The sequence below is a fragment of the Coregonus clupeaformis genome, chromosome 15, assembly GCF_020615455.1.
Source record: "Coregonus clupeaformis isolate EN_2021a chromosome 15, ASM2061545v1, whole genome shotgun sequence".
Classification (NCBI taxonomy): domain Eukaryota; kingdom Metazoa; phylum Chordata; class Actinopteri; order Salmoniformes; family Salmonidae; genus Coregonus; species Coregonus clupeaformis.
Window position 1 is genome coordinate 9,416,086 of NC_059206.1, and position 27,882 is coordinate 9,443,967.

At 46.1% G+C, this 27,882-nt stretch overlaps 1 protein-coding gene across 1 annotated transcript in view; it reads left to right on the forward strand.

The window, feature by feature from the left end:
- LOC121581912 (protein Shroom3) overlaps positions 1 to 27,882 on the forward strand; it is a 165,130-nt gene that overhangs the window by 93,860 nt on the left and 43,388 nt on the right. The window contains exon 4 of the mRNA XM_041897311.2: positions 26,592 to 26,723. Within this exon, the coding sequence (XP_041753245.2) occupies positions 26,592 to 26,723 (132 nt within the window). The remainder of the gene's footprint in view (positions 1 to 26,591; positions 26,724 to 27,882) is intronic.

Sequence of the window (27,882 nt, forward strand, 5' to 3'; positions counted from 1 at the left end):
ACAGATATAGAACACAATATATGGTGTATCTCTATGGTTACAGATATAGAACACTATATATGGTGTATCTCTATGGTTACAGATATAGAACACTATATATGGTGTATCTCTATGGTTATAGATATAGAACACTATATATGATGTATCTCTATGGTTATAGATATAGAACACAATATATGGTGTATCTCTATGGTTACAGATATAGAACACTATATATGGTGTATCTCTATGGTTACAGATATAGAACACTATATATGGTGTATCTCTATGGTTACAGATATAGAACACTATATATGGTGTATCTCTATGGTTACAGATATAGAACACTATATATGGTGTATCTCTATGGTTACAGATATAGAACACTATATATGGTGTATCTCTATGGTTACAGATATAGAACACTATATATGGTGTATCTCTATGGTTACAGATATAGAACACTATATGGTGTATCTCTATGGTTATAGATATAGAACACAATATATGGTGTATCTCTATGGTTACAGATATAGAACACTATATGGTGTATCTCTATGGTTACAGATATAGAACACTATATATGGTGTATCTCTATGGTTACAGATATAGAACACTATATATGGTGTATCTCTATGGTTACAGATATAGGACACTATATATGGTGTATCTCTATGGTTACAGATATAGAACACTATATATGGTGTATCTCTATGGTTACAGATATAGAACACTATATGGTGTATCTCTATGGTTATAGATATAGAACACAATATATGGTGTATCTCTATGGTTACAGATATAGAACACTATATGGTGTATCTCTATGGTTACAGATATAGAACACTATATATGGTGTATCTCTATGGTTACAGATATAGAACACTATATGGTGTATCTCTATGGTTACAGATATAGAACACTATATATGGTGTATCTCTATGGTTACAGATATAGAACACTATATATGGTGTATCTATATGGTTATAGATATAGAACACTATATATGGTGTATCTCTATGGTTACAGATATAGAACACTATATATGGTGTATCTCTATGGTTACAGATATAGAACACTATATATGGTGTATCTCTATGGTTACAGATATAGAACACTATATATGGTGTATCTCTATGGTTACAGATATAGAACACTATATATGGTGTATCTCTATGGTTACAGATATAGAACACTATATATGGTGTATCTCTATGGTTACAGATATAGAACACTATATATGGTGTATCTATATGGTTATAGATATAGAACACAATATATGGTGTATCTCTATGGTTACAGATATAGAACACTATATATGGTGTATCTCTATGGTTACAGATATAGAACACTATATATGGTGTATCTCTATGGTTACATATATAGAACACTATATATGGTGTATCTCTATGGTTACAGATATAGAACACAATATATGGTGTATCTCTATGGTTACATATATAGAACACTATATATGGTGTATCTCTATGGTTACAGATATAGAACACTATATGGTGTATCTCTATGGTTACAGATATAGAACACTATATATGATATATCTCTATGGTTATAGATATAGAACACTATATATGATGTATCTCTATGGTTACAGATATAGAACACTATATATGGTGTATCTCTATGGTTATAGATACAGTGGGGAAAAAAAGTATTTAGTCAGCCACCAATTGTGCAAGTTCTCCCACTTAAAAAGATGAGAGAGGCCTGTAATTTTCATCATAGGTACACATCAACTATGACAGACAACATGAGAAAAAAAATTCCAGAAAATCACATTGTAGGATTTTTAATGAATTTATTGGCATATGATGGTGGAAAATAAGTATTTGGTCAATAACAAAAGTTTCTCAATACTTTGTTATATACCCTTTGTTGGCAATGACACAGGTCAAACGTTTTCTGTAAGTCTTCACAAGGTTTTCACACACTGTTGCTGGTATTTTGGCCCATTCCTCCATGCAGATCTCCTCTAGAGCAGTGATGTTTTGGGGCTGTCGCTGGGCAACACAGACTTTCAACTCCCTCCAAAGATTTTCTATGGGGTTGAGATCTGGAGACTGGCTAGGCCACTCCAGGACCTTGAAATGCTTTTACGAAGCCACTCCTTCGTTGCCCGGGCGGTGTGTTTGGGATCATTGTCATGCTGAAAGACCCAGCCACGTTTCATCTTCAATGCCCTTGCTGATGGAAGGAGGGTTTCACTCAAAATCTCACGATACATGGCCCCATTCATTCTTTCCTTTACACGGATCAGTCGTCCTGGTCCCTTTGCAGAAAAACAGCCCCAAAGCATGATGTTTCCAACCCCATGCTTCACAGTAGGTATGGTGTTCTTTGGATGCAACTCAGCATTCTTTGTCCTCCAAACATGACGAGTTGAGTTTTTACCAAAAAGTTATATTTTGGTTTCATCTGACCATATGACATTCTCCCAATCCTCTTCTGGATCATCCAAATGCACTTCAGACGGGCCTGGACATGTACTGGCTTAAGCAGGGGGACACGTCTCGCACTGCAGGATTTGAGTCCCTGGCGGCGTAGTGTGTTACTGATGGTTGGCTTTGTTACTTTGGTCCCAGCTCTCTGCAGGTCATTCACTAGGTCCCCCCGTGTGGTTCTGGGATTTTTGCTCACCGTTCTTGTGATCTTTTTGACCCCACGGGGTGAGATCTTGCGTGGAGCCCCAGATCGAGGGAGATTATCAGTGGTCTTGTATGTCTTCCATTTCCTAATAATTGCTCCCACAGTTGATTTCTTCAAACCAAGCTGCTTACCTATTGCAGATTCAGTCTTGCCAGCCTGGTGCAGGTCTACAATTTTGTTTTTGGTGTCCTTTGACAGCTCTTTGGTCTTGGCCATTGTGAAGTTTGGAGTGTGACTGTTTGAGGTTGTGGACAGGTGTATTTTATACTGATAACAAGTTCAAACAGGTGCCATTAATACAGGTAACGAGTGGAGGACAGAGGAGCCTCTGAAAGAAGAAGTTACAGGTCTGTGAGAGCCAGAAATCTTGATTGTTTGTAGGTGACCAAATACTTATTTTCCACCATAATTTGCAAATAAATTCATTAAAAATCCTACAATGGGATTTTCTGGATTTTTTTTCCTCAATTTGTCTGTCATAGTTGACGTGTACCTATGATGAAAATTACAGGCCTCTCTCATCTTTTTAAGTGGGAGAACTTGCACAATTGGTGGCTGACTAAATACTTTTTTTCCCCACTGTATAGAACACTATATATGGTGTATCTATATGGTTATAGATATAGAACACTATATATTATATATCTCTATGGTTATAGATATAGAACACTATATATGATCTACAGTGCATTCGGAAAGTATTCAGACCCCTTCCCTTTTTCTACATTTTGTTACGTTACAGCCTTATTCTAAAATTGATTAGATATTTTATTTTTCTCATCAATCTACACACAATACCCCATAATGACGAAGCTTAAACAGGTTTGTAGACATTTTTGCAAATGGATGAAAGATAAAAAACAGAAATACCTTATTTACATAAGTATTCAGACCCTTTGCTATGAGACTCGAAATTGAGCTCCGGTGCATGCTGTTTCCATTGATCATTCTTGAGATGTTTCTACAACTTGATTGGAGTCCACCTGTGGTAAATTCAATTGATTGGACATTATTTGGAAAGGCACACAACCCATTTTCAATGCCCTGGCTGAGGGAAGGAGGTTCTCACCCAAGATTTGAGGTTACATGGCCCCGTCCATCGTCCCTTTGATGCGGTGAAGTTGTCCTGTCCCCTTAGCAGAAAAACACCCCCAAAGCATAATGTTTCCACCTCCATGTTTGACAGTGGGAATGGTGTTCTTGGGGTCATAGGCAGCATTCCTCTTCCTCCAAACACGGCGAGTTGAGTTGATGCCAAAGAGCTCCATTTTGGTCTCATCTGATCACAACACTTTCACCCAGTTCTCCTCTGAATCATTCAGATGTTCATTGGCAAACTTCAGACGGCCCTGTATACAATGGGGAAAAAAAGTATTTAGTCAGCCACCAATTGTGCAAGTTCTCCCACTTAAAAAGATGAAAGAGGCCTGTAATTTTTATCATAGGTACACGTCAACTATGACAGACAAATTGAGATTTTTTTTCTCCAGAAAATCACATTGTAGGATTTTTTATGAATTTATTTGCAAATTATGGTGGAAAATAAGTATTTGGTCAATAACAAACAAGCAAGATTTCTGGCTCTCACAGACCTGTAACAACTTCTTTAAGAGGCTCCTCTGTCCTCCAATCGTTACCTGTATTAATGGCACCTGTTTGAACTTGTTATCAGTATAAAAGACACCTGTCCACAACCTCAAACAGTCACACTCCAAACTCCACTATGGCCAAGACCAAAGAGCTGTCAAAGGACACTAGAAACAAAATTGTAGACCTGCACCAGGCTGGGAAGCAGTAAGTAAGCAGCTTGGTTTAAAGAAATCAACTGTGGGAGCAATTATTAGGAAATGGAAGACATACAAGACCACTGATAATCTCCCTCGATCTGGGGCTCCACGCAAGATCTCACCCTGTGGGGTCAAAATGATCACAAGAACGGTGAGCAAAAATCCCAGAACCACACGGGGGGACCTAGTGAATGACCTGCAGAGAGCTGGGACCAAAGTAACAAAGCCTACCATCAGTAATAATAATAAATAATAACACACTACGCCGCCAGGGACTCAAATCCTGCAGTGCCAGACGTGTCCCCCTGCTTAAGTCAGTACATGTCCAGGCCCGTCTGAAGTTTGCTAGAGTGCATTCGGATGATCCAGAAGAGGATTGGGAGAATGTCATATGGTCAGATGAAACCAAAATAGAACTTTTTGGTAAAAACTCAACTCGTCGTGTTTGGAGGACAAAGAATGCTGAGTTGCATCCAAAGAACACCATACCTACTGTGAAGCATGGGGGTGGAAACATCATGCTTTGGGGCTGTTTTTCTGCAAACGGACCAGGACGACTGATCCGTGTAAAGGAAAGAATGAATGGGGCCATGTATCATGAGATTTTGAGTGAAAACCTCCTTCCATCAGCAAGGGCATTGAAGATGAAACGTGGCTGGGTTTTCAGCATGACTATGATCCCAAACACACCGCCCGGGCAACGAAGGAGTGGCTTCGTAAGAAGCATTTCAAGGTCCTGGAGTGGCCTAGCCAGTCTCCAGATCTCAACCCCATAGAAAATCTTTGGAGGGAGTTGAAAGTCCGTGTTGCCCAGCGACAGCCCCAAAACATCACTGCTCTAGAGGAGATCTGCATGGAGGAATGGGCCAAAATACCAGCAACAGTGTGTGAAAACCTTGTGAAGACTTACAGAAAACGTTTGACCTGTGTCATTGCCAACAAAGGGTATATAACAAAGTATTGAGAAACTTTTGTTATTGACCAAATACTTATTTTCCACCATAATTTGCAAATAAATTCATTAAAAATCCTACAATGTGATTTTCTGGATTTTCTTTTCTCATTTTGTCTGTCATAGTTGACGTGTACCTATGATGAAAATTACAGGCCTCTCTCATCTTTTTAAGTGGCAGAACTTGTACAATTGGTGGCTGACTAAATACTTTTTTTCCCTGCTGTATGTGCTTTCTTGAGCAGGGGGACCTTGCGGGCGCTGCAGGATTTCAGTCCTTCACGGCGTAGTGTGTTACCAATTGTTTTCTTGGTGACTATGGTCCCAGCTGCCTTGAGATCATTGACAAGATCCTCCCATGTAGTTCTGGGCTGATTACTCACCGTTCTCATGATCATTGCAACTCCACGAGGAGAGATCTTGCATGGAGCCCCAGGCCGAGGGAGATTGACAGTTCTTTTGTGTTTCTTCCATTTGCGAATAATCGCACCAACTGTTGTCACCTTCTCACCAAGCTGCTTGGCGATGGTCTTGTAGCCCATTCCAGCCTTGTGTAGGTCTACAATCTTGTCCCTGACATCCTTGGAGAGCTCTTTGGTCTTGGCCATGGTGGAGAGTTTGGAATCTGATTGATTGATTGCTTCTGTGGACAGGTGTCTTTTATACAGGTAACAAGCTGAGATTAGGAGCACTCCCTTTAAGAGTGTGCTCCTAATCTCAGCTCGTTTCCTGTATAAAAGACACCTGGGAACCAGAAATCTTTCTGATTAAGAGGGGGTCAAATACTTATTTCCCTCATTAAAATGCAAATCAATTTATAACATTTTTGACATGCGTTTTTCTGGATTTTTTTGTTGTTATTCTGTCCCTCACTGCTCAAATAAACCTACCATTAAAATTATAGACTGATCATTTCTTTGTCAGTGGGCAAACGTACAAAATACTTTTTTCCCTCACTGTAAGGTCCCACAGTTGACAGTGCATGTCAGAGCAAAAACCAAGCCATAAGGTCGAAGGAATTGTCCGTAGAGCTTCGAGACAGGATTGTGTCGAGGCACAGATCTGGGGAAGTGTACCAAAAAATGTCAGCAGCATTGAACGTCCCCAAGAACACAGTGGCCTCCATCATTCTTAAATGGAAGAAGTTTCGAACCATCAAGACTCTTCCTAGAGCTGGCCGCCCAGCCAAACTGAGCAATCGGGGGAGAAGGGCCTTGGTCAGGGAGGTGACCAACCCGATGGTCACTCTGACAGCGCTCCAGAGTTCCTCTGTGGAGATGGGAGAACCTTCCAGAAGGACAACCATCTCTGCAGCACTCCACCAATCAGGCCTTTATGGTAGAGTGGCCAGATGGAAGCCACTCCTGAGTAAAAGGCACATGACAGCCTGCTTGGAGTTTGCCAAAAGACACCTAAAAGACTCTCAGACCATGAGAAACAAGATTCTCTGGTCTGATGAAACCAAGATTGAACTCCTTGGCCTGAATCCCAAACATCAGTTTATTTATTTTTTATTTAGCAGACGCTCTTATCCAGAGCGACTTACAGTTAGTGAGTGCATAAATTTTTCATACTGGCCCCCCGTGGGAATCGAACCCACAACCCTGGCGTTGCAAGCGCCATGCTCTACCAACTGAGCTACACAGGGTCACGTCTGGAGGAAACCTGGCACCCTCCCTACGGTGAAGCATGGCGGTGGCAGCATCATGCTGTGGGGATGTTTTTCAGCGGCACGGACTGGGAGACTAGTCAGGATCGAGGGAAAGATGAACGGAGCAAAGTACAGAGAGATCCTTGATGAAAACCTGCTCCAGAGTGCTCAGGACCTCAGACTGGGGCGAAGGTTCACCTTCCATCAACACAACGACCCTAAGCACACAGCCAAGACAAAGCAGGAGTGGCTTTGGAATAAGTCTCTGAATGTCCTTGAGTGGCCCAGCCAGAGCCTGGACTTGAACCCGATCGAACATCTCTGGAGAGACCTGAAAATAGCTGTGCAGCGACGCTCCCCATCCAACCTGACAGACCTTGAGAGGATCTGCAGAGAAGAATGGGAGAAACTCCCCAAATACAGGTGTGCCAAGCTTGTAGCGTCATACCCAAGAAGACTCGAGGCTGTAATCGCTGCCAAAGGTGCTTCAACAAAGTACTGAGTAAAGGGTCTGAATACTTATGTAAATGTGATATTTCCATTTCTAAAAACCTGTTTTTGCTTTGTCATTCTGGGTAGGGAAAAAAAACTATTTAATCCATTTTAGAATAAGGCTGTAACGTAACAAAATGTGGAAAAAGTCAAGGGGTCTGAATACTTTCTGAATGCGCTGTAGATGGTATATCTCTATGTTTAGGCCTAGATCGTCCTCTGTTTTAAAGCTTTACAGTAATCAGTAGAATGCCTCACCTCTCTTCAGAGCATTTCATTGTTAGATAAACACCATGGATCAGCAAGACTTTTCCTGGTTGGAAGGCTTCCCAGCTCATTGTTAGAGCCAAAACAGTAACGCAATAATGGATGATGTGATGTGACCACTCCTCAACCAAGTCTGAATGTAATGTGTAGGCCTGCATCTGTGCCGGAAGAGTGAAGACAACCAAGCCAAAGACAAGATTGTAGCTATGTTGTGTAGTGGACGGATAGGGAGATGGGTTAAATCAAATCAAATCAAATGTATTTGTCACATAAACGTGTTTAGCGAATGTTGTTGCGGGTGTAGTGAAATGCTTGTGCTTCTAGCGCCGACAGTGCAGTAATATCTAACAAGTAATATCTAACAATTTCACAGCATATACCCAATACATACACATCTAAGTAAGGAATGGAATTTAAGAATATATACATATATGGACAAGCAATGACAGAGCGGCATGGAATAAGATACAGTAGAATATTCTAGAATACAGTATATACATATGAGATTAGTAATGCAAGATATGTAAACATTATTAAAGTGACTAGTGTTCCATTTCTTAAAGTGGCCAGTGATTTCAATAGGCAGCAGCAGCCTCTAATGTGCTAGTGATGGCTATTTAACAGTCTGATGGCCTTGAAATAGAAGCTGTTTTTCATTCTCTCGGTCCCAGCTTTGATGCACCTGTACTGACCTCGCCTTCTGGATGATAGCGGGGTGAACTGGCAGTGGCTCGGGTGGTTGATGTCCTTGATTATCTTTTTGGCCTTCCTGTGACATCGGGTGCTGTAGGTGTCCTGGAGGGCGGGTAGTTTGCCCCCGGTAATGCGTTGTGCAGACCGCACCACCCTTTGGAGAGCCCTGCGGTTGCGGGCGGTGCAGTTGCCGTACCAGGCGGTGATACAGCCGGACAGGATGCTCTCAATTGTGCATCTGTAAAAGTTTGTGAGGGTTTTAGGTGCCAAGCCAAATTTCTTCAGCCTCCTGAGGTTGAAGAGGCTCTGTTGCGCCTTCTTCACCACCCTGTCTGCGTGGGTGGACCATTTCAGTTTGTCAATGATGTGTACGCCAAGGAACTTGAAGCTTTCCACCTTCTCCACTGCGGTCCCGTCGATGTGGATAGGGGGGTGAACCCTCTGCTGTTTCCTGAAGTCCACGATCATCTCCTTTGTTTTGTTAACGTTGAGTGAGAGGTTATTTTCCTGGCACCACACTCCCAGAGCCCTCACCTCCTCCCTGTAGGCTGTCTCGTCATTGTTGTTAATCAAGCCTACTACTGTTGAGTCGTCTGCAAACTTGATGATTGAGTTGGAGGCGTGCTTGGCCACACAGTCAGGGGTGAACAGGGAGTACAGGAGGGGGCTGAGCACGCACCCTTGTGGGGCCCCAGTGTTGAGGATCAGCGAAGTGGAGATGTTGTTTCCTACCTTCACCACCTGGGGGCGGCCCGTCAGGAAGTCCAGGACCCAATTGCACAGGGCGGGGTTCAGACCCAGGGCCTCGAGCTTAATGATGAGCTTGGAGGGTACTATGGTGTTGAATGCTGAGCTATAGTCAATTAACAGCATTCTTACATACAGTTGAAGTCGGAGGTTTACATACACCTTAGCCAAATACATTTAAACTCAGTTTTTCACAAATCCTGACATTTAATCCTAGTAAAAATTCCCTGTCTTAGGTCAGTTAGGATCACCACTTTATTTTAAGAATCTGAAATGTCCGAATAATAGTAGAAATAATTATTTATTTCAGCTTCTATTTATTTCATCACATTCCCAGTGGGTCAGAAGATTACATACACTCAAATAGTATTTGGTAGCATTGCCTTTCAATTGTTTAACTTGGGTCAAACGTTTCGGGTAGCCTTCCACAAGCTTCCCACAATAAGTTCGGTGAATTTTGGCCCATTCCTCCTGACAGAGCTGGTGTAACTGAGTCAGGTTTGTAGTCAGGTCCTTGCTCGCACACGCTTTTTCAGTTCTGCCCGCAAATGTTCTACAGGATTGCGGTCAGGGCTTTGTGATGGCAACTCCAATACCTTGACTTTGTTGTCCTTAAGCCATTTTGCCACAACTTTGGAAGTATGCGTGGGGTCATTGTCCATTTGGAAGACCCATTTGCGACCAAGCTTTAACTTCCTGACTGATGTCTTGAGATGTTGCTTCAATATATCCACATAATTTTCCTTCCTGATGATGCCATCTATTTTGTGAAGTGCACCAGTCCCTCCTGCAGCAAAGCACCCCCACAGCATGATGCTGCCAACCCGTGCTTCACGGTTGGGATGGTGTTCTTTGGCTTGCAAGCAACGCCCTTTTTCCTCCAAACATAACAATGGTCATTATGGCCAAACAGTTCTATTTCTGTTTCATCAGACCACAGGACATTTCTCTAAAAAGTACGATCTTTGTCCCCATGTGCAGTTGCAAACCGTAATCTGGCTTTGTTATGGCGGTTTTGGAGCAGTGGCTTCTTCCTTGGTGAGCGGCCTTTCAGGTTATGTCGATATAGGACTCATTTTACTGTGGATATAGATCCTTTTGTACCTGATTCCTCCAGTATCTTCACAAGGTCCTTTGCTGTTGTTCTGGGATTGAATTGCACTTTTCGCACCAAAGTACGTTCATCTCTAGGAGACAGAATGCGTCTCCTTCCTGAGCGGTATGACGGCTGCATGGTCCCATGGTGTATATACTTGCGTACTATTGTTTGTACAGATGAAGGTGGTACAGCGTTTGGAAATTGCTCCCAAGGATGAACCAGACTTTTGGAGGTCTACAATTTTCTTTCTGAGGTCTTGGCTGATTTCTTTAGATTTTCCCATGATGTCAAGCAAAGAGGCACTGAGTTTGAAGGTAGGCCTTGAAATACATCCACAGGTACACCTCCAATTGACTCAAATGATGTAATTTAGCTTCTAAAGCCATGACATCATTTTTTCCAAGCTGTTTAAAGGCACAGTCAACTTAGTGTATGTAAACTTCTGACCCACTGGAATTGTGATACAGTGAATTATAAGTGAAATAATCTGTCTGTAAACAATTGTTGGAAGAATTACTTGTGTCATGCACAAAGTAGATGTCCTAACCGACTGGCCAAAACTATAGTTTATTAACAAGAAATTTGTAGTGGTTGAAAAACGAGTTTTAATGACTCCAACCTAAGTGTATGTAAACTTCAGACTTCAACTGTAGGTATTCCTCTTGTCCAGATGGGATAGGGCAGTGTGCAGTGTGATGGCGATTGCATCGTCTGTGGATCTATTGGGGCGGGAAGCAAATTCTAATGTGGGTCTAATCAAATCAAATCAAATGTTATTAGCCACATGCGCCGAATACAACAGGTGCAGACATTACAGTGAAATGCTTACTTACAGCCCTTAACCAACAATGCATTTATTAAATAAAAAAAATAAAAAAAATAAAAAAAATAAAAAGTGTTGAGAAAAAAAGAGCAGAAGTAAAATAAAATAACAGTAGGGAGGCTATATATACAGGGGGGTACCGGTGCAGAGTCAATGTGCGGGGGCACCGGCTAGTTGAGGTAGTTGAAGTAATATGTACATGTGGGTAGAGTTAAAGTGACTATGCATAAATAATTAACAGAGTAGCAGCTGCGTAAAAAGATGGGGTGGGGGTGGGGGGGCAATGCAAATAGTCCGGGTAGCCATGATTAGCTGTTCAGGAGTCTTATGGCTTGGGGGTAGAAGCTGTTGAGAAGCCTTTTGGACCTAGACTTGGCGCTCTGGTACCTCTTGCCGTGCGGTAACAGAGAGAACAGTCTATGACTAGGGTGGCTGGAGTCTTTGACAATTTTGAGGGCCTTCCTCTGACAGGAAGGTAGAGGTGATATGATCCTTGACTAGTCTCTCAAAGCACTTCATGATGACAGAGGTGGTCTGAATGGTGTTATCTTGTGGGAGCACATGCCTTTTTCTTTGTGTGAGACTCAAAGTTGTCTTCAGGGTGTCTACTATAGTTAGTCAGGACATTAGAAGGTGTATTATGAATTCCAACCAAGCATTGTAGAGAGTGCCGGACAGACAGTTGGTGCACTCTGGTCCCAAGATGTCGCTGCTGCCTCCCCGTACGGCCAGTGGAGCTCAACTCATGGTCATGACGTTAGTTTGGTATCCCATTAGCCCCTTTGTGCCAGCCTGTTATCAGATAGTTCTGAGGCAGGGTGGGAGAGGAGAGGGCCATGCACTGAGAGCCAGGGGAGGCAGAAACGGGGCAAGGGGGGGCCAGAGGTGGAGCTATACAGCCTGGGTCAGGGGTTTAGAGGGACCAGAAGGCGGTTGGGCAGGGGGAAGGAACAGGAGGTTAGGCAGGAAGTGGGCCATGGGACACTCAGGGGACAAATACACACACGTCCTTCGTCTCTCCCTGCCGTCCCTCCCTGCTCTGCTGTCTGTTCTCTCACTGAGCCATGGGCACACAGAGCTCTCTCTCTCTCTCTCTCTCTCTCTCTCTCTCTCTCTCTCTCTCTCTCTCTCTCTCTCTCTCTCTCTGTCTCTCTCTCCCGTTTCTTCCTCTGTTATTTTGATGAAAAACAAGTGCTAGGACATAGTATCCCTCAGTTCCTCTGGACTCCCCACTCTAAAACCCAGATGATGATGTTTGGTCAGACAGTACAGTGTTGACTCTCTCCTCCTGGTCTGGTACAATGTTGAGATTCTCCTCTCCTCTCCTCTCCTCTCCTCTCCTCTCCTCTCCTCTCCTCTCCTCTCCTCTCCTCTCCTCTCCTCTCCGCTCCGCTCCTCTCCTCTCCTCTCCTCTCATCCTGGTCTGGTACAGTGTTGAAATACTCCTCCTCCTCTCCTCTCTTTCTCCCTCCCTCTTTCCTCCACTCCTCCTCTCCTTCATCCTGCTCTCCTCCTTCCTCCATCCGTCTAATCGCCTCTCCAATTTCAGTTTCCTCCAAGATCAAAAGATTATCCAGGAAGACTTTTTCATTCCCACAGTGCAGATAAGGTTTCTGTTCCGAGACACACCCTGCGTGTCTGTCTCTCTGTGGCTCTCCATGGCCTGCCCACAGATCCCAGAGAACAGCCTTTCAATGGGGGGGACGATGATGTTGAGAAAGAAACCAGCCCTACGATGTTTCTGTGTCCCAAATGGTAGTCCACTACTACCAGAGATCTCTGGGCCAAAGGTCAAAGGTTGTGGACCATATATAGTTAATAGGGTGCCATTTGGAACTCAGTCTTCTCTCGCTTCTTTACTCCGGATGTGAAATTCCCGAAGGTTGGTTTTCATGGGAGTGTCGGCAGGAGAATCTGAGGGGTTATGGGATACCGCGGAAATCCGTCCCTTTGTAGAAGGTTGAATTGAGTGACATGGCTGTTCAGTAGCTTTGTTATGCTCAGGCCCTTTGGCTACTAGAGGTGTGTGCGACTGTGTGCGTTTGTGTGTGTGCGTATGCTTGTGTTTTTGCGTGTCGTGTGTGTGTTTTCATTCATACACTCTTTCAAATTTGATAGGCTATGTCATCATCTAGTCGGCTACTTCTTCACAAACAGATATCCAAATCCTTCCTAGGGCTGTTACGGTGACCGTATTACCGCCACACCGGGGGGGGTCACGAGTCATGACGGCAGTCGAATCCGTTTAGTCACGGTAATTAGGCTTCTCCAAGCTCTGATGCTGCTGATGGTCATTAGTAGCCAACCAAACTTGTTAACTGCCTGGTACTCAGCACTCCATTGTCCCTCTAATCACTCTGACATCAGTGCAAATGTAATTGAAAATCTAATCAAACACTTCATGAGCTCATGTTGTGCAATATTTCTATAAGCTATGCAATTGCGTGAGAAAACAGAGTGATGGCCTCTACTAAAAAGAGGAGGATCCCATCAGCTTTCTATAGGCTAGGCCTACTATATTTATTTCTCAACTTTCCTAATATTAAGCACATTGCTTCTCTTTACAACAGGAGTGTAGCCTAATTGCCTGCCATGAAAATGAAACACGGGAAAAGCGTCCTCCATTCGCTATTTAAGTGCATAGATTACATGTATTTTTTTCCGCTGCCCCTGTTTCGAGACAGGTGCATGATAATGGTCCATTCTAATTCAAAAACAAATTTCACACATATATTATTTAGTATATGTAAAGAAAATATTAAATCAAGAATAGTGTGATGGGTGACAATATTAGCCTATCACTTGTGAATGATATATTATCACTTGTGAATGATGAGAAACAGCGTATGCCTTTTTTCTTCAACTTGTTCAAATCATAGTGGCACACCTCATGTAGCCTAGCCCATAGGCCTATATGTTTTAATAAGGTTTGTATCACAACTAAAGTGGCCAAATAACTTCTTAAAATGAAGCACATTAATCCGCTTTACAATGGGTGTAGAGCCTAACTGGCAGACTGTACATACGCAGCGCGTGAGTTTCAAATTTGGGGAAGATCATTTTCACCACAGAAATGCACCTTTATAATAAAAGCATTACATGCATCATCGCATTTGTGGTCACTTTTGAGAATGGTGTTTTCCTGCTAATGGAACATTTGCGCTTATAGCCTACTGCCGTGTGCACATTGCTGCGCTTATAATGTGAAGAAAGTGCTAACTGTGCCACTAGAGATCCTGGTTCGAATCCAGGCTCTGTCGCAGCCGGCCGCGACCGGGAGACTCATGGGCGGCGCACAATTGGCCCAGCGTCGTCCAGGGTAGGGGAGGGAATGGCCGGCAGGGATGTAGCTCAGTTGATAGAGCATGGCGTTTGCAATGCCAGGGTTGTGGGTTCGATTCCCACGGGGGGCCAGTATAAAAAAAAATATGTATTCACTAACTGTAAGTCGCTCTGGATAAGAGCGTCTGCTAAATGACTAAAATGTAAATGTAAATGTAAATAGCCTAATAGTTTATTAAGATTTTAAGCGAAACGTTCTCATCTGTTACGTCAGGCTCATTGCTTAAAACAGGTTTTTTGATGCTAGTGGTTGTATTCATTTGGGATCTATCGCATCCCACAACTGTCCCAGACTATGTTTGGAATATTTATTTCTCTTCACAGAATAGAATAGGTCGACTTTTGTACTATGGGGGATAGTAGATTGACATAGGCTAGTGCTTTTGCTGTTCGTTAGGCCGACTCATCTTGTTGGCTGACTAAAAGTACATGTGGACAGTTCTTCCAATATCTTCAACATGTGCCTCATGCATCACGCAGCCTTAGAACGTATTACAAATCTAAACATATAGCCCAACGTTTGTAGAACAACTAAAGTTACATAAATAGCTCTAAATGAAGCATATAGGAGGACCTGTTTCTTTGTTAACCGCTCAACACAGAATAGCCACATGTGCGCTCACTCCCTCAAATCGTTTGGAGAAAATATCCTTTAGATTTTATTCAGCTATGTTCAGTTGTATTCTTCATGCTATAAAATAATGCCATGGAATTCTAAGCTAATCTTGTCTGCTAAATGAACTAGTGTAGCCCACAGCCATATGGCAGAGCCACATCAGGGCCTAACATAAGGACAACTCAGAGTACGCTATTCTGTTCTTCTGAAATAGACTACATTTTCTTCATATCATGTTTCTTTAGACCTGTCTAAAATAAATAATGGATGTATTGTGAAGGTGAAGGCTATATTACATGGATCTATTAGACTATTAGAAATGTAGATGTTCCAAAGATCAGCATCAGTGGCTTGTAGGCTATGCGTGGAAGCCAGGAGATGCTAAATGTGTTTATGTTAATTAACAGTCAATTACCGTGAGACCGGCAGTTATTTGCTTGACAATCACCGGCTGACAATATTTCATGACTGCCACAGCCCTAATCCTTCCTATATTACCTAATGGCCTAATTCACTGTAGAGGAGACGTCCCATTCACTCACTGTAGAGGAGATCGTCCCATTCACTCACTGTAGAGGAGATCGTCCCATTCACTCACTGTAGAGGAGATCGTCCCATTCACTCACTGTAGAGGAGACGTCCCATTCACTCACTGTAGAGGAGATCGTCCCATTCACTCACTGTAGAGGAGATCGTCCCATTCACTCACTGTAGAGGAGATCGTCCCATTCACTCACTGTAGAGGAGACGTCCCATTCACTCACTGTAGAGGAGATCGTCCCATTCACTCACTGTAGAGGAGATCGTCCCATTCACTCACTGTAGAGGAGATCGTCCCATTCACTCACTGTAGAGGAGACGTCCCATTCACTCACTGTAGAGGAGATCGTCCCATTCACTCACTGTAGAGGAGATCGTCCCATTCACTCACTGTAGAGGAGACGTCCCATTCACTCACTGTAGAGGAGACGTCCCATTCACTCACTGTAGAGGAGACGTCCCATTCACTCACTGTAGAGGAGATCGTCCCATTCACTCACTGTAGAGGAGATCGTCCCATTCACTCACTGTAGAGGAGACGTCCCATTCACTCACTGTAGAGGAGATCGTCCCATTCACTCACTGTAGAGGAGATCGTCCCATTCACTCACTGTAGAGGGAGATCGTCCCATTCACTCACTGTAGAGGAGATCGTCCCATTCACTCACTGTAGAGGAGACGTCCCATTCACTCACTGTAGAGGAGATCGTCCCATTCACTCACTGTAGAGGAGATCGTCCCATTCACTCACTGTAGAGGAGATCGTCCCATTCACTCACTGTAGAGGAGATCGTCCCATTCACTCACTGTAGAGTGAGATCGTCCCATTCACTCACTGTAGAGGAGATCGTCCCATTCACTCACTGTAGAGGAGATCGTCCCATTCACTCACTGTAGAGGAGATCGTCCCATTCACTCACTGTAGAGGAGACGTCCCATTCACTCACTGTAGAGGAGATCGTCCCATTCACTCACTGTAGAGGAGATCGTCCCATTCACTCACTGTAGAGGAGATCGTCCCATTCACTCACTGTAGAGGAGATCGTCCCATTCACTCACTGTAGAGGAGATCGTCCCATTCACTCACTGTAGAGGAGATCGTCCCATTCACTCACTGTAGAGGAGATCGTCCCATTCACTCACTGTAGAGGAGATCGTCCCATTCACTCACTGTAGAGGAGACGTCCCATTCACTCACTGTAGAGGAGATCGTCCCATTCACTCACTGTAGAGGAGACGTCCCATTCACTCACTGTAGAGGAGATCGTCCCATTCACTCACTGTAGAGGAGACGTCCCATTCACTCACTGTAGAGGAGATCGTCCCATTCACTCACTGTAGAGGAGATCGTCCCATTCACTCACTGTAGAGGAGATCGTCCCATTCACTCACTGTAGAGGAGACGTCCCATTCACTCACTGTAGAGGAGACGGCCCATTCACTCACTGTAGAGGAGACGTCCCATTCACTCACTGTAGAGGAGATCGTCCCATTCACTCACTGTAGAGGAGATCGTCCCATTCACTCACTGTAGAGGAGATCGTCCCATTCACTCACTGTAGAGGAGATCGTCCCATTCACTCACTGTAGAGGAGATCGTCCCATTCACTCACTGTAGAGGAGATCGTCCCATTCACTCACTGTAGAGGAGACGTCCCATTCACTCACTGTAGAGGAGATCGTCCCATTCACTCACTGTAGAGGAGATCGTCCCATTCACTCACTGTAGAGGAGATCGTCCCATTCACTCACTGTAGAGGAGACGTCCCATTCACTCACTGTAGAGGAGATCGTCCCATTCACTCACTGTAGAGGAGATCGTCCCATTCACTCACTGTAGAGGAGACGTCCCATTCACTCACTGTAGAGGAGATCGTCCCATTCACTCACTGTAGAGGAGACGGCCCATTCACTCACTGTAGAGGAGACGGCCCATTCACTCACTGTAGAGGAGACGGCCATCTCCTCCAGTAGTCAGTCACCTATCATGTCAACACCCAGGACAGGAAGCCAGGACAGACAGACCAGTGGCAGTCGCCATACCCTAGCTTAACACTAACCATTTTAATTAGGCTACTGAAATCATTCCAATCCCGATTTAAAAGGCAAATGCAGTTTAGCGTTATTAGCGGACTGACTTTAGGACCGTGCGGACGCCCGGGAGCGGGAGGGAAGGCTGTTTGCCTGGCTGGATGGCTTTGGGATTAGAGCATCGACGCAGCTGCAGTGAACAGCGCGATCTTTCTCTGTAGTGGAAGGCATGGCTAGGTAACTGCTGTTTGACTTGACATTAAACTAGACTAGAGGTTTCATCCCAGGGCTGAGCCAGTGTGTAGCAGCTAATTATTGTATGACACGTGTTTGTAGAATGTTCAGTCCCCTATTGACTGAGGTGAATGAAGATACAGCATCAAGGTGATAATGGCTGGAGTCAATTTGGCTTGTTTTTGCTGTTCTCCGAATAGCATTTTAGAGTTTTTAAACTGTGTAGAAATGCAGTAAATTAGCTTACATTTTATTTTAAAAATCCAGGGCTTTTGTAAAAAGTAGTGCACTGTAACGGTAATAGGGAATAAGGAATAGGGAATAGGGTGCCATTTGCGACACAGACATATCATTTGGGAAGAGGAGAGATGGGGCCATAGAGAGAGTCATTGTTTCTCTGTATCTCTCTCCCTCTGACCTACTCTCCCTCTCTCTCTCTCTCTCTCTCTCTCTCTCTCCCTCTGACCTACTCTCTCTCTCTCTCTCTGTCCATCTTTCCTCTCTCTCCCTCTCCCTCTCCCTCTCTCCCTCTCCATGTTAGTTCCCAGTGCCCCTGCCCTCTCTCTCTCTCTCCCTCTCCATGTTAGTTCCCAGTGGCCCTGCCCTCTCTCCCTCCCTCTCCATGTTAGTTCCCAGTGCCCCTGCCCTCTCTCGCTCTCTCTCTCCATGTTAGTTCCCAGTGCCCCTGTCCTCCCTCCCTCTCCATGTTAGTTCCCAGTGCCCCTGCCCTCTCTCTCTCCCTCTCCATGTTAGTTCCCAGGGTCCCTGCCCTCTCTCCCTCTCTCCCTCTCCATGTTAGTTCCCAGTGCCCCTGCCCTCTCTCTCTCCCTCTCATGTTAGTTCCCAGTGCCCCTGCCCTCTCTCTCTCCCTCTCCATGTTAGTTCCCAGGGCCCCTGCCCTCTCTCCCTCTCTCCCTCTCATGTTAGTTCCCAGTGCCCCTGCCCTCTCTCCTCTCCCTCTCCATGTTAGTTCCCAGTGTCCCTGCCCTCTCTCTCTCTCCCTCTCATGTTAGTTCCCAGTGCCCCTGCCCTCTCTCTCTCTCTCCCTCTCCATGTTAGTTCCCAGTGCCCCTGCCCTCTCTCTCTCCCTCTCCATGTTAGTTCCCAGTGCCCCTGCCCTCTCTCTCTCCCTCTCCATGTTAGTTCCCAGTGCCCCTGCCCTCTCTCTCGCTCTCTCTCTCCATGTTAGTTCCCAGTGCCCCTGCCCTCTCTCTCTCCCTCTCCATGTTAGTTCCCAGTGCCCCTGCCCTCTCTCTCGCTCTCTCTCTCCATGTTAGTTCCCAGGGCCCCTGCCCTCTCTCTCTCTCTCCCTCTCCATGTTAGTTCCCAGTGCCCCTGCCCTCTCTCTCTCTCTCCCTCTCCATGTTAGTTCCCAGTGGCCCTGCCCTCACTCCCTCCCTCTCCATGTTAGTTCCCAGTGCCCCTGCCCTCTCTCTCTCTCTCCCTCTCCATGTTAGTTCCCAGTGCCCCTGCCCTCTCTCCCTCCCTCTCCATGTTAGTTCCCAGTGCCCCTGCCCTCTCTCCCTCCCTCTCCATGTTAGTTCCCAGTGCCCCTGCCCTCACTCCCTCCCTCTCCATGTTAGTTCCCAGTGCCCCTGCCCTCTCTCTCTCCCTCTCCATGTTAGTTCCCAGTGCCCCTGCCCTCTCTCCCTCCCTCTCCATGTTAGTTCCCAGTGGCCCTGCCCTCACTCCCTCCCTCTCCATGTTAGTTCCCAGTGCCCCTGCCCTCTCTCCCTCTCCATGTTAGTTCTCTGTACTGAGCATCGCAGGGCAGGATGTTTATTTCATGCTTTATCATACATTAGTGAGGTAATGACGTTTAATTGCGTGCTCGTTTAACGACCTCCGACGCTAACACTCCTTCGCTAGGCTATCCCGCCAGCCTCTGCCCACCACCTGCCATTTTGGAGTTGGGCATTGAGCGGTAAAGTTAGCGGACGAAGCAGGGTGTCAGGCTGTACCATGGAGCTGCTGGGAGCCTTCTACAGGTGGAAGCTCCGGAGGAAGCAGAAGGGGGCTGTAGGTCGGGGGACGGAGACAGGGGGGCTGGGGCGGTCAGACGGGGCGCTGTGCAAGTCCCCTTCTGAGACCAGCGTCAACCACCTGGCCACCGGACTCATCTCCAAGGTGCTACGCTTAACCAGGTAACGGGGGGTCATGGTTGGGTTCAGGGTTAGGGTAACCGATACTGGGAGTTGGGGTTAATACTAAAGTTAACTTGACTCCACTTCACAATGCACGACTTGGACTTGACTCAAGTCTTGACCCGTTCTAATTGGACCTTCTGACTCGAATAAGAGTGACTTGGTCCCACTTAGGGTAATATCCTAGAGGTAGGCTGGGCTGGCTCCAGGCATAAGCAAGATAAGCGGTTGCTTAGAATGGTAGAATACACAAGGTGCAAGTTAGAAATGTGGGTGTGAATCAGCAAATGTTCTCTTGTTATGTCAGTCACTGACATTCACTCAGTTAGCCATGTCAGTTAACAATGTTTAGATTGGTGAGTTAGTCTATCTTAAGCTATCTAAACTTGTAGTAATCATGGTCGAATACCGACCGGTCACGTAGGGCACGTGCCCAGGGGCCCTGATCTCCAGGGGGCCCCCATTGATTTTGTTAGTCACTCTCACTCAGATATCATTAACATGGCATCATGGCCAAATGTGTAGTATTGCAGGAAATGTGCTTTAAAACTGGAAAGAAAATGTCTCTGCCCCCATAGCAAATGAGTAGAATTGCTTGAAATGTGTCATAAAATTGGAAAAATGTCTCTCCGTCCCATGGCTCAGTCGGGTTCTCAACTTCCTGTTGAGAGTTAGAATAGTGCAATGTGCAAGTTCAAAACTGGTTGTGCATCAGCAGTTTTCCTCATGTTATGTCAGTCACCCGACAGTCACCCGACAGTCACTCAGTTAGTCACTCAGTTAGTCAGGCCAGCTATCTAAACCAAATACCGACCAGGCACGTAGGGCACGTGCCCAGGGGCCCTGATCTCCAGGGGGCCCCCATTTGATTTTGTTAGTCACTCTCACTCAGATAGCATGGCATAAGTCATGGCCAAATGGGTAGAACTGCAGGAAATTCACTTTAAAACATATGTTTTGCTTTCTGCCGTTAAGAGGCAGGGCCACTAAAATGATTTGTCCGCGAGGTGGGGGGGGGGCCCCCCACCAAATCTTGCTTAGGGACCCCTGGAGGTGGGGTTAGTACTAGGGTAACATACTGGGAGGTGGGGTTAGTACTAGGGTAACATACTGGGAGGTGGGGTTAGTACTAGGGTAACATACTGGGAGGTGGGGTTAGTACTAGGGTAACATACTGGGAGGTGGGGTTAGTACTAGGGTAACATACTGGGAGGTGGGGGTTAGTACTAGGGTAACATACTGGGAGGTGGGGTTAGTACTAGGGTAACATACTGGGAGGTGGGGGTTAGTACTAGGGTAACATACTGGGAGGTGGGGTTAGTACTAGGGTAACATACTGGGAGGTGGGGTTAGTACTAGGGTAACATACTGGGAGGTGGGGTTAGTACTAGGGTAACATACTGGGAGGTGGGGTTAGTACCAGGGTAACATACTGGGAGGTGGGGTTAGTACTAGGGTAACATACTGGGAGGTGGGGTTAGTACTAGGGTAACATACTGGGAGGTGGGGTTAGTACCAGGGTAACATACTGGGAGGTGGGGTTAGTACTAGGGTAACATACTGGGAGGTGGGGTTAGTACCAGGGTAACATACTGGGAGGTGGGGTTAGTACTAGGGTAACATACTGGGAGGTGGGGTTAGTACTAGGGTAACATACTGGGAGGTGGGGTTAGTACCAGGGTAACATACTGGGAGGTGGGGTTAGTACTAGGGTAACATACTGGGACTGCAGTTGGGAGGTTTGAGTTTCACCTTCTCTGTAGTCTGTGGTCTGTATGTCCCACAGCAGGTCTTCTAAGGAGACTGGTTGATTGGGACACAGGATCCAATTAGATTGTGTTTTCTTTCCAGTTTGTGGATTGGATTCCATACTCAGGCGTGGTGTGGGGAGGGACTTTGTGCAGTTTTATAACTGTTGTTACTGTTGAGTAATGTGTCTGTTATGTACCTAAATTATTTTGTTATCGTTAAGTAAAGTTGGATAAATGGTCAAAAATGCTGGAATGTTGTAGAGATGTTTGTTACGTGATGAATCACTATGGGGGGTGTAAACGATGGCTGCTTTCATGTTTCTCTAGCTGGACGAAGGTGAAGATAGCATCGTTTCCTGTTTATATTCCACACTAAGTGTTGGGTTTTTGGGATCAAGAAGATCTTCTGAGCTGACAAACATGAAATATGATGGCTGCTTGTTAGACAGTTGGCAGCCAGTGGGAAGAATAGCATAGATGAGAAGAGCTGTTGTTTCGAAACAGGAGAGGTTGGAGAGCTTGAATCCAAGGAATTGTCTTGATTTTTCAGGATGTGGGAGTTAGGGGACCCCCTGGTCTGTACTCTGTGTTTAAATCAGACTACTGTGAAAGCTTGGTTGTGAAGCTGCAGTGTTGATAGCTAGGCCTCCAGGGCTTCTGGTGATAAGGGAGGACAAGGGGGAGGTAGAGCCAGGGAGAGGGGGAGTCACACCGCTGTCCTGGCTGTCAACAAAGTGATAGCATGCAGCTGGACTCTCCTGTGGCTCAGGACCATACCATCTGCAGTAGGCCTCACCATCCCAGCCTGCAGTAGGCCTCACCATCCCAGCCTGCAGTAGGCCTCACCATCCCAGCCTGCAGTAGGCCTCACCATCCCAGCCTGCAGTACGCCTCACCATCCCAGCCTGCAGTACACCTCACCATCCCAGCCTGCAGTAGACCTCACCATACCATCTGCAGTAGGCCTCACCATCCCAGCCTGCAGTAGGCCTCACCATCCCAGCCTGCAGTAGGCCTCACCATCCCAGCCTGCAGTAGGCCTCACCATCCCAGCCTGCAGTAGGCCTCACCATCCCAGCCTGCAGTAGGCCTCACCATCCCAGCCTGCAGTAGGCCTCACCATCACAGCCTGCAGTAGGCCTCACCATCCCAGCCTGCAGTAGGCCTCACCATCCCAGCCTGCAGTACACCTCACCATCCCAGCCTGCAGTAGGCCTCACCATCCCAGCCTGCAGTAGGCCTCACCATCCCAGCCTGCAGTAGGCCTCACCATCCCAGCCTGCAGTACACCTCACCATCCCAGCCTGCAGTAGGCCTCACCATCCCAGCCTGCAGTAGGCCTCACCATCCCAGCCTGCAGTAGACCTCACCATCCCAGCCTGCAGTAGGCCTCACCATCCCAGCCTGCAGTACACCTCACCATCCCAGCCTGCAGTAGGCCTCACCATCCCAGCCTGCAGTAGGCCTCACCATCCCAGCCTGCAGTACACCTCACCATCCCAGCCTGCAGTAGGCCTCACCATCCCAGCCTGCAGTACACCTCACCATCCCAGCCTGCAGTAGGCCTCACCATCCCAGCCTGCAGTAGGCCTCACCATCCCAGCCTGCAGTAGACCTCACCATCCCAGCCTGCAGTAGGCCTCACCATCCCAGCCTGCAGTACACCTCACCATCCCAGCCTGCAGTAGGCCTCACCATCCCAGCCTGCAGTAGGCCTCACCATCCCAGCCTGCAGTAGGCCTCACCATCCCAGCCTGCAGTACACCTCACCATCCCAGCCTGCAGTAGGCCTCACCATCCCAGCCTGCAGTAGGCCTCACCATCCCAGCCTGCAGTACACCTCACCATCCCAGCCTGCAGTAGGCCTCACCATCTCAGCCTGCAGTAGGCCTCACCATCTCAGCCTGCAGTAGACCTCACCATCCCAGCCTGCAGTACACCTCACCATCCCAGCCTGCAGTAGGCCTCACCATCCCAGCCTGCAGTAGGCCTCACCATCCCAGCCTGCAGTAGGCCTCACCATCTCAGCCTGCAGTAGGCCTCACCATCCCAGCCTGCAGTACACCTCACCATCCCAGCCTGCAGTAGGCCTCACCATCCCAGCCTGCAGTAGGCCTCACCATCCCAGCCTGCAGTAGGCCTCACCATCCCAGCCTGCAGTACACCTCACCATCCCAGCCTGCAGTAGGCCTCAACATCCCAGCCTGCTGTAGGCCTCACCATCCCAGCCTGCAGTAGGCCTCACCATCCCAGCCTGCAGTACACCTCACCATCCCAGCCTGCAGTAGGCCTCACCATCCCAGCCTGCAGTAGGACTCACCATCCCAGCCTGCAGTAGGCCTCACCATCCCAGCCTGCAGTAGGCCTCACCATCCCAGCCTGCAGTAGGCCTCACCATCCCAGCCTGCAGTACACCTCACCATCCCAGCCTGCAGTAGGCCTCACCATCCCAGCCTGCAGTAGGCCTCACCATCCCAGCCTGCAGTAGGCCTCACCATCCCAGCCTGCAGTAGGCCTCACCATCCCAGCCTGCAGTACACCTCACCATCCCAGCCTGCAGTAGGCCTCACCATCCCAGCCTGCAGTAGGCCTCACCATCCCAGCCTGCAGTAGGCCTCACCATCCCAGCCTGCAGTAGGCCCAGCTCCAGCCTGCTAGGACGGGGTGAGGGATGGGTCATCTCAGTCCTCTGTTATGTTTTTTTTATCAACCACTTTACACAAGACGTCCCCTCACAGGAAAGCTTCAGCAGGACCACTACTGTCATCCCAACCACTTTACACAAGGGTACTGTATAACCAATAGGGTTCAATATCAGGGTTTAAACCGGATGTCTTGCCAAAACTTACTCTCAGCAGTTTGCACGCTATGTACAATGCAAGCTGCTTTTGGTGTAGGCAGCTCATTTGGATAAACGGTGTATGGGTATTTCCCTGTTAAGGGATCAAAGGCCCTTTGGGAACCAGTCAAATGTGGTTCCTACAGGAGCTGTTTCTGGTTGCCATGGTTCATCTCAAGCAACAATTAACTTCTCAAAGATTAGTGTTTTTTTTTTTTTTTTTTACATTTTTAGTCATTTAGCATACATTTTTCATACTGGCCCCCCAGTGGGAATCGAACCCACAACCCTAGCGTTGCAAGCGCCATGCTCTACCAACTGAGCTACAGGAAGGCTTTATGTTAGTCACTGTTTCACTGTTGCAGCCTGGTTGCTGTTAAGTTGTCGCAGCCTGGTTGCTGTTAAGTTATTGCAGCCTGGTTGCTGTTAAGTTGTTGCAGCCTGGTTGCTAGCAGCCTGGTTGCTGTTAAGTTATTGCAGCCTGGTTGCTGTTAAGTTATTGCAGCCTGGTTGCTGTTAAGTTGTTGCAGCCTGGTTGCTGTTAAGTTGTTGCAGCCTGGTTGCTGTTAAGTTGTTGCAGCCTGGTTGCTGTTAAGTTGTTGCAGCCTGGTTGCTGTTAAGTTATTGCAGCCTGGTTGCTGTTATTGTATTTGTATTGTAGCACAAAGTAGCAGTCTCGTTATAAAAACAGCAACATCTCAGGGCTTCTGCTGAAGAAGATATCAGCTTGGGTTGGAGACAATACGGTTACTTCTTCATGATGCATCCTTGTTTAGTGACCAACAAACCCACCCACCGGCTGACGTTTAGTTGGCAATTCACCACCATTCATGGCAGACCTGGGTTCAAATGCTATTTGAAATCATTTCCAATACTTTAGCTGGGCATGATTGAGCTTGCCTGGTGCAATGGAACCAATAGAATAGTCGCAATAGTGCAAACTGCAAACCCTGTCCATTGGGGACTCCAGGCAGACTAGTAAAGAAAACGCTTAAAGTATTTTAAAGATTTCAAATGATATTTGAACCCAGGTCTGATTTCACAGGCAGCGTTCACAGCTGTAATGAATCATCAACAAATTGTCATAAACCCTCAGAGGCGTTGCGATGCGATCTGATGTGACTAACTACATTAATATGTTGGTTCCCTCTGCACTGTAATTCCCTCTATGCTTTCCTTCAAACGCTAATATCTTCCAGCTCGTAGCTTACATAACAATACATACGCCTTGACTATGATCACGCTATACCAGAGCCATGCATGGAAGGACATAAGCGATGTGGCTCTGGGCTATACATCATTAAGTGTATTAGTATTATAGTAATGTTAAGTTTATGTGGTGATGAAAGAGATTAGATTTCCGCCATTCCTTCTAGGGGTTTGAACATTTAATTCAAGGATTTCCCAGCAGGCTAAATAACATTGGTATGATTACTGGTACTGTCACCGCTTAGTTTTTAGTGTATGGAAATCAGGAGAGTGTGTTCTGTGTTTACAGTGTAGGTGTCATATAGTTCTGTTTCTATGCAATGTGTGTGTGGCCGTGTTCATGTGTGTGTGGCTGTGTTCATGTGTGTGTGGCTGTGTTCATGTGTGTTGACGTGTTCATGTGTGTTGACGTGTTCATGTGTGTGTGGCTGTGTTCATGTGTGTGTGGCTGTGTTCATGTGTGTGTGGCTGTGTTCATGTGTGTTGACGTGTTCATGTGTGTGTGGCCGTGTTCATGTGTGTGTGGCCGTGTTCATGTGTGTGTGGCCGTGTTCATGTGTGTGTGGCCGTGTTCATGTGTGTGTGGCCGTGTTCATGTGTGTGTGGCCGTGTTCATGTGTGTGTGGCCGTGTTCATGTGTGTGTGGCTGTGTTCATGTGTGTGTGGCCGTGTTCATGAGTGACTTAGCATGCATAGTCCTCTCCCTCGATCTGAGCTGTCTCCCTCCCCAGCCGCAGCGAGCCCGTCTCTAGACCTCACTCGTGGCACTCCACCAAACTAGGCGAGGGCCAGCCAGACCCCAGCATGATGCAAATATCCCAGGGCACCATAGACCCTCCCTGGCATCACACATACCACTCCAGGTTAGTCAATCAATCAAGCAAGTAATCAAGCAATCGATCAAGTAATCAATCAATCAAATATATTTCTAAAGCAATTTATTTAACAAATTGCTTTTACAGTTTTGTAGCCATGGAGGGTTGAACACAGGGCTCCACACAGAAAGTCTATAAAGGGCTTATCATTTCAATATTTAATAGAGTTGTATCAATTCTACAAGATTTTGATCCTAAAACATGTTAAGTATAGCTAGGTTATGAGGAACAGGAAGGCCTGCACACTGTTGGTGCTCCCAAGTACAGCTAGGTTTCCATCCGATTGGCGACAGATTTTTAATGCGAATATTCTAAAATCTGCATAAAAACAATATGCTTGTTTTCCCACCAGAGATGATTCCATCAAATTGACGTGTTTCAGATACAATGCTGTGCGTGATGACGCAGTGCACATAAAAATACATTTTGCGGTTAAATTCCCATGTACCTAATCAAAAATAAAAGTTAAACGGGTTTACATCGCATTTTCAAATCTACTAATAGTTTTCTCACCAAACAATTTGCGTTATAAGCATGTGTGGCCATTCCAGTATCGGCATGTGCGCTCTAGATACGGTATCTGTGCGCTGTTGGCTAGGGCTCACGTACAGCCTACATGAAGAGATTATTATGGACAAAAGAGCCAGATAATTTTTATTTGTCAAACGGCAGCCGAGCATCGATGATCACGTCACCAGAATAAGACCCTTGATATTTATTGGAAAAGGAGCATCAAGCTCACCACCACCCTATGAAGTTAGTTCACTAACTGGAAGTCGCTCTGGATAAGAACGTCTGCTAAATGACTAACATGTAAATGTACTGTACTGTACTGTACTGTACTCTACTGTACTGTACTCTACTCTATTCTACTCTATTCTACTCTACTCTACTGTACTGTACTCTACTCTACTCTATTCTACTCTATTCTACTCTACTCTACTGTACTCTACTCTACTGTACTGTACTCTACTGTACTCTATTCTACTCTATTCTACTGTACTCTACTCTACTCTACTCTACTCTACTCTACTCTACTGTACTGTACTCTGTACTGTATTCTACTCTTACTCTACTCTACTCTACTCTACTCTACTCTACTCTACTCTACTCTATTCTATTCTATTCTATTCTATTCTACTGTACT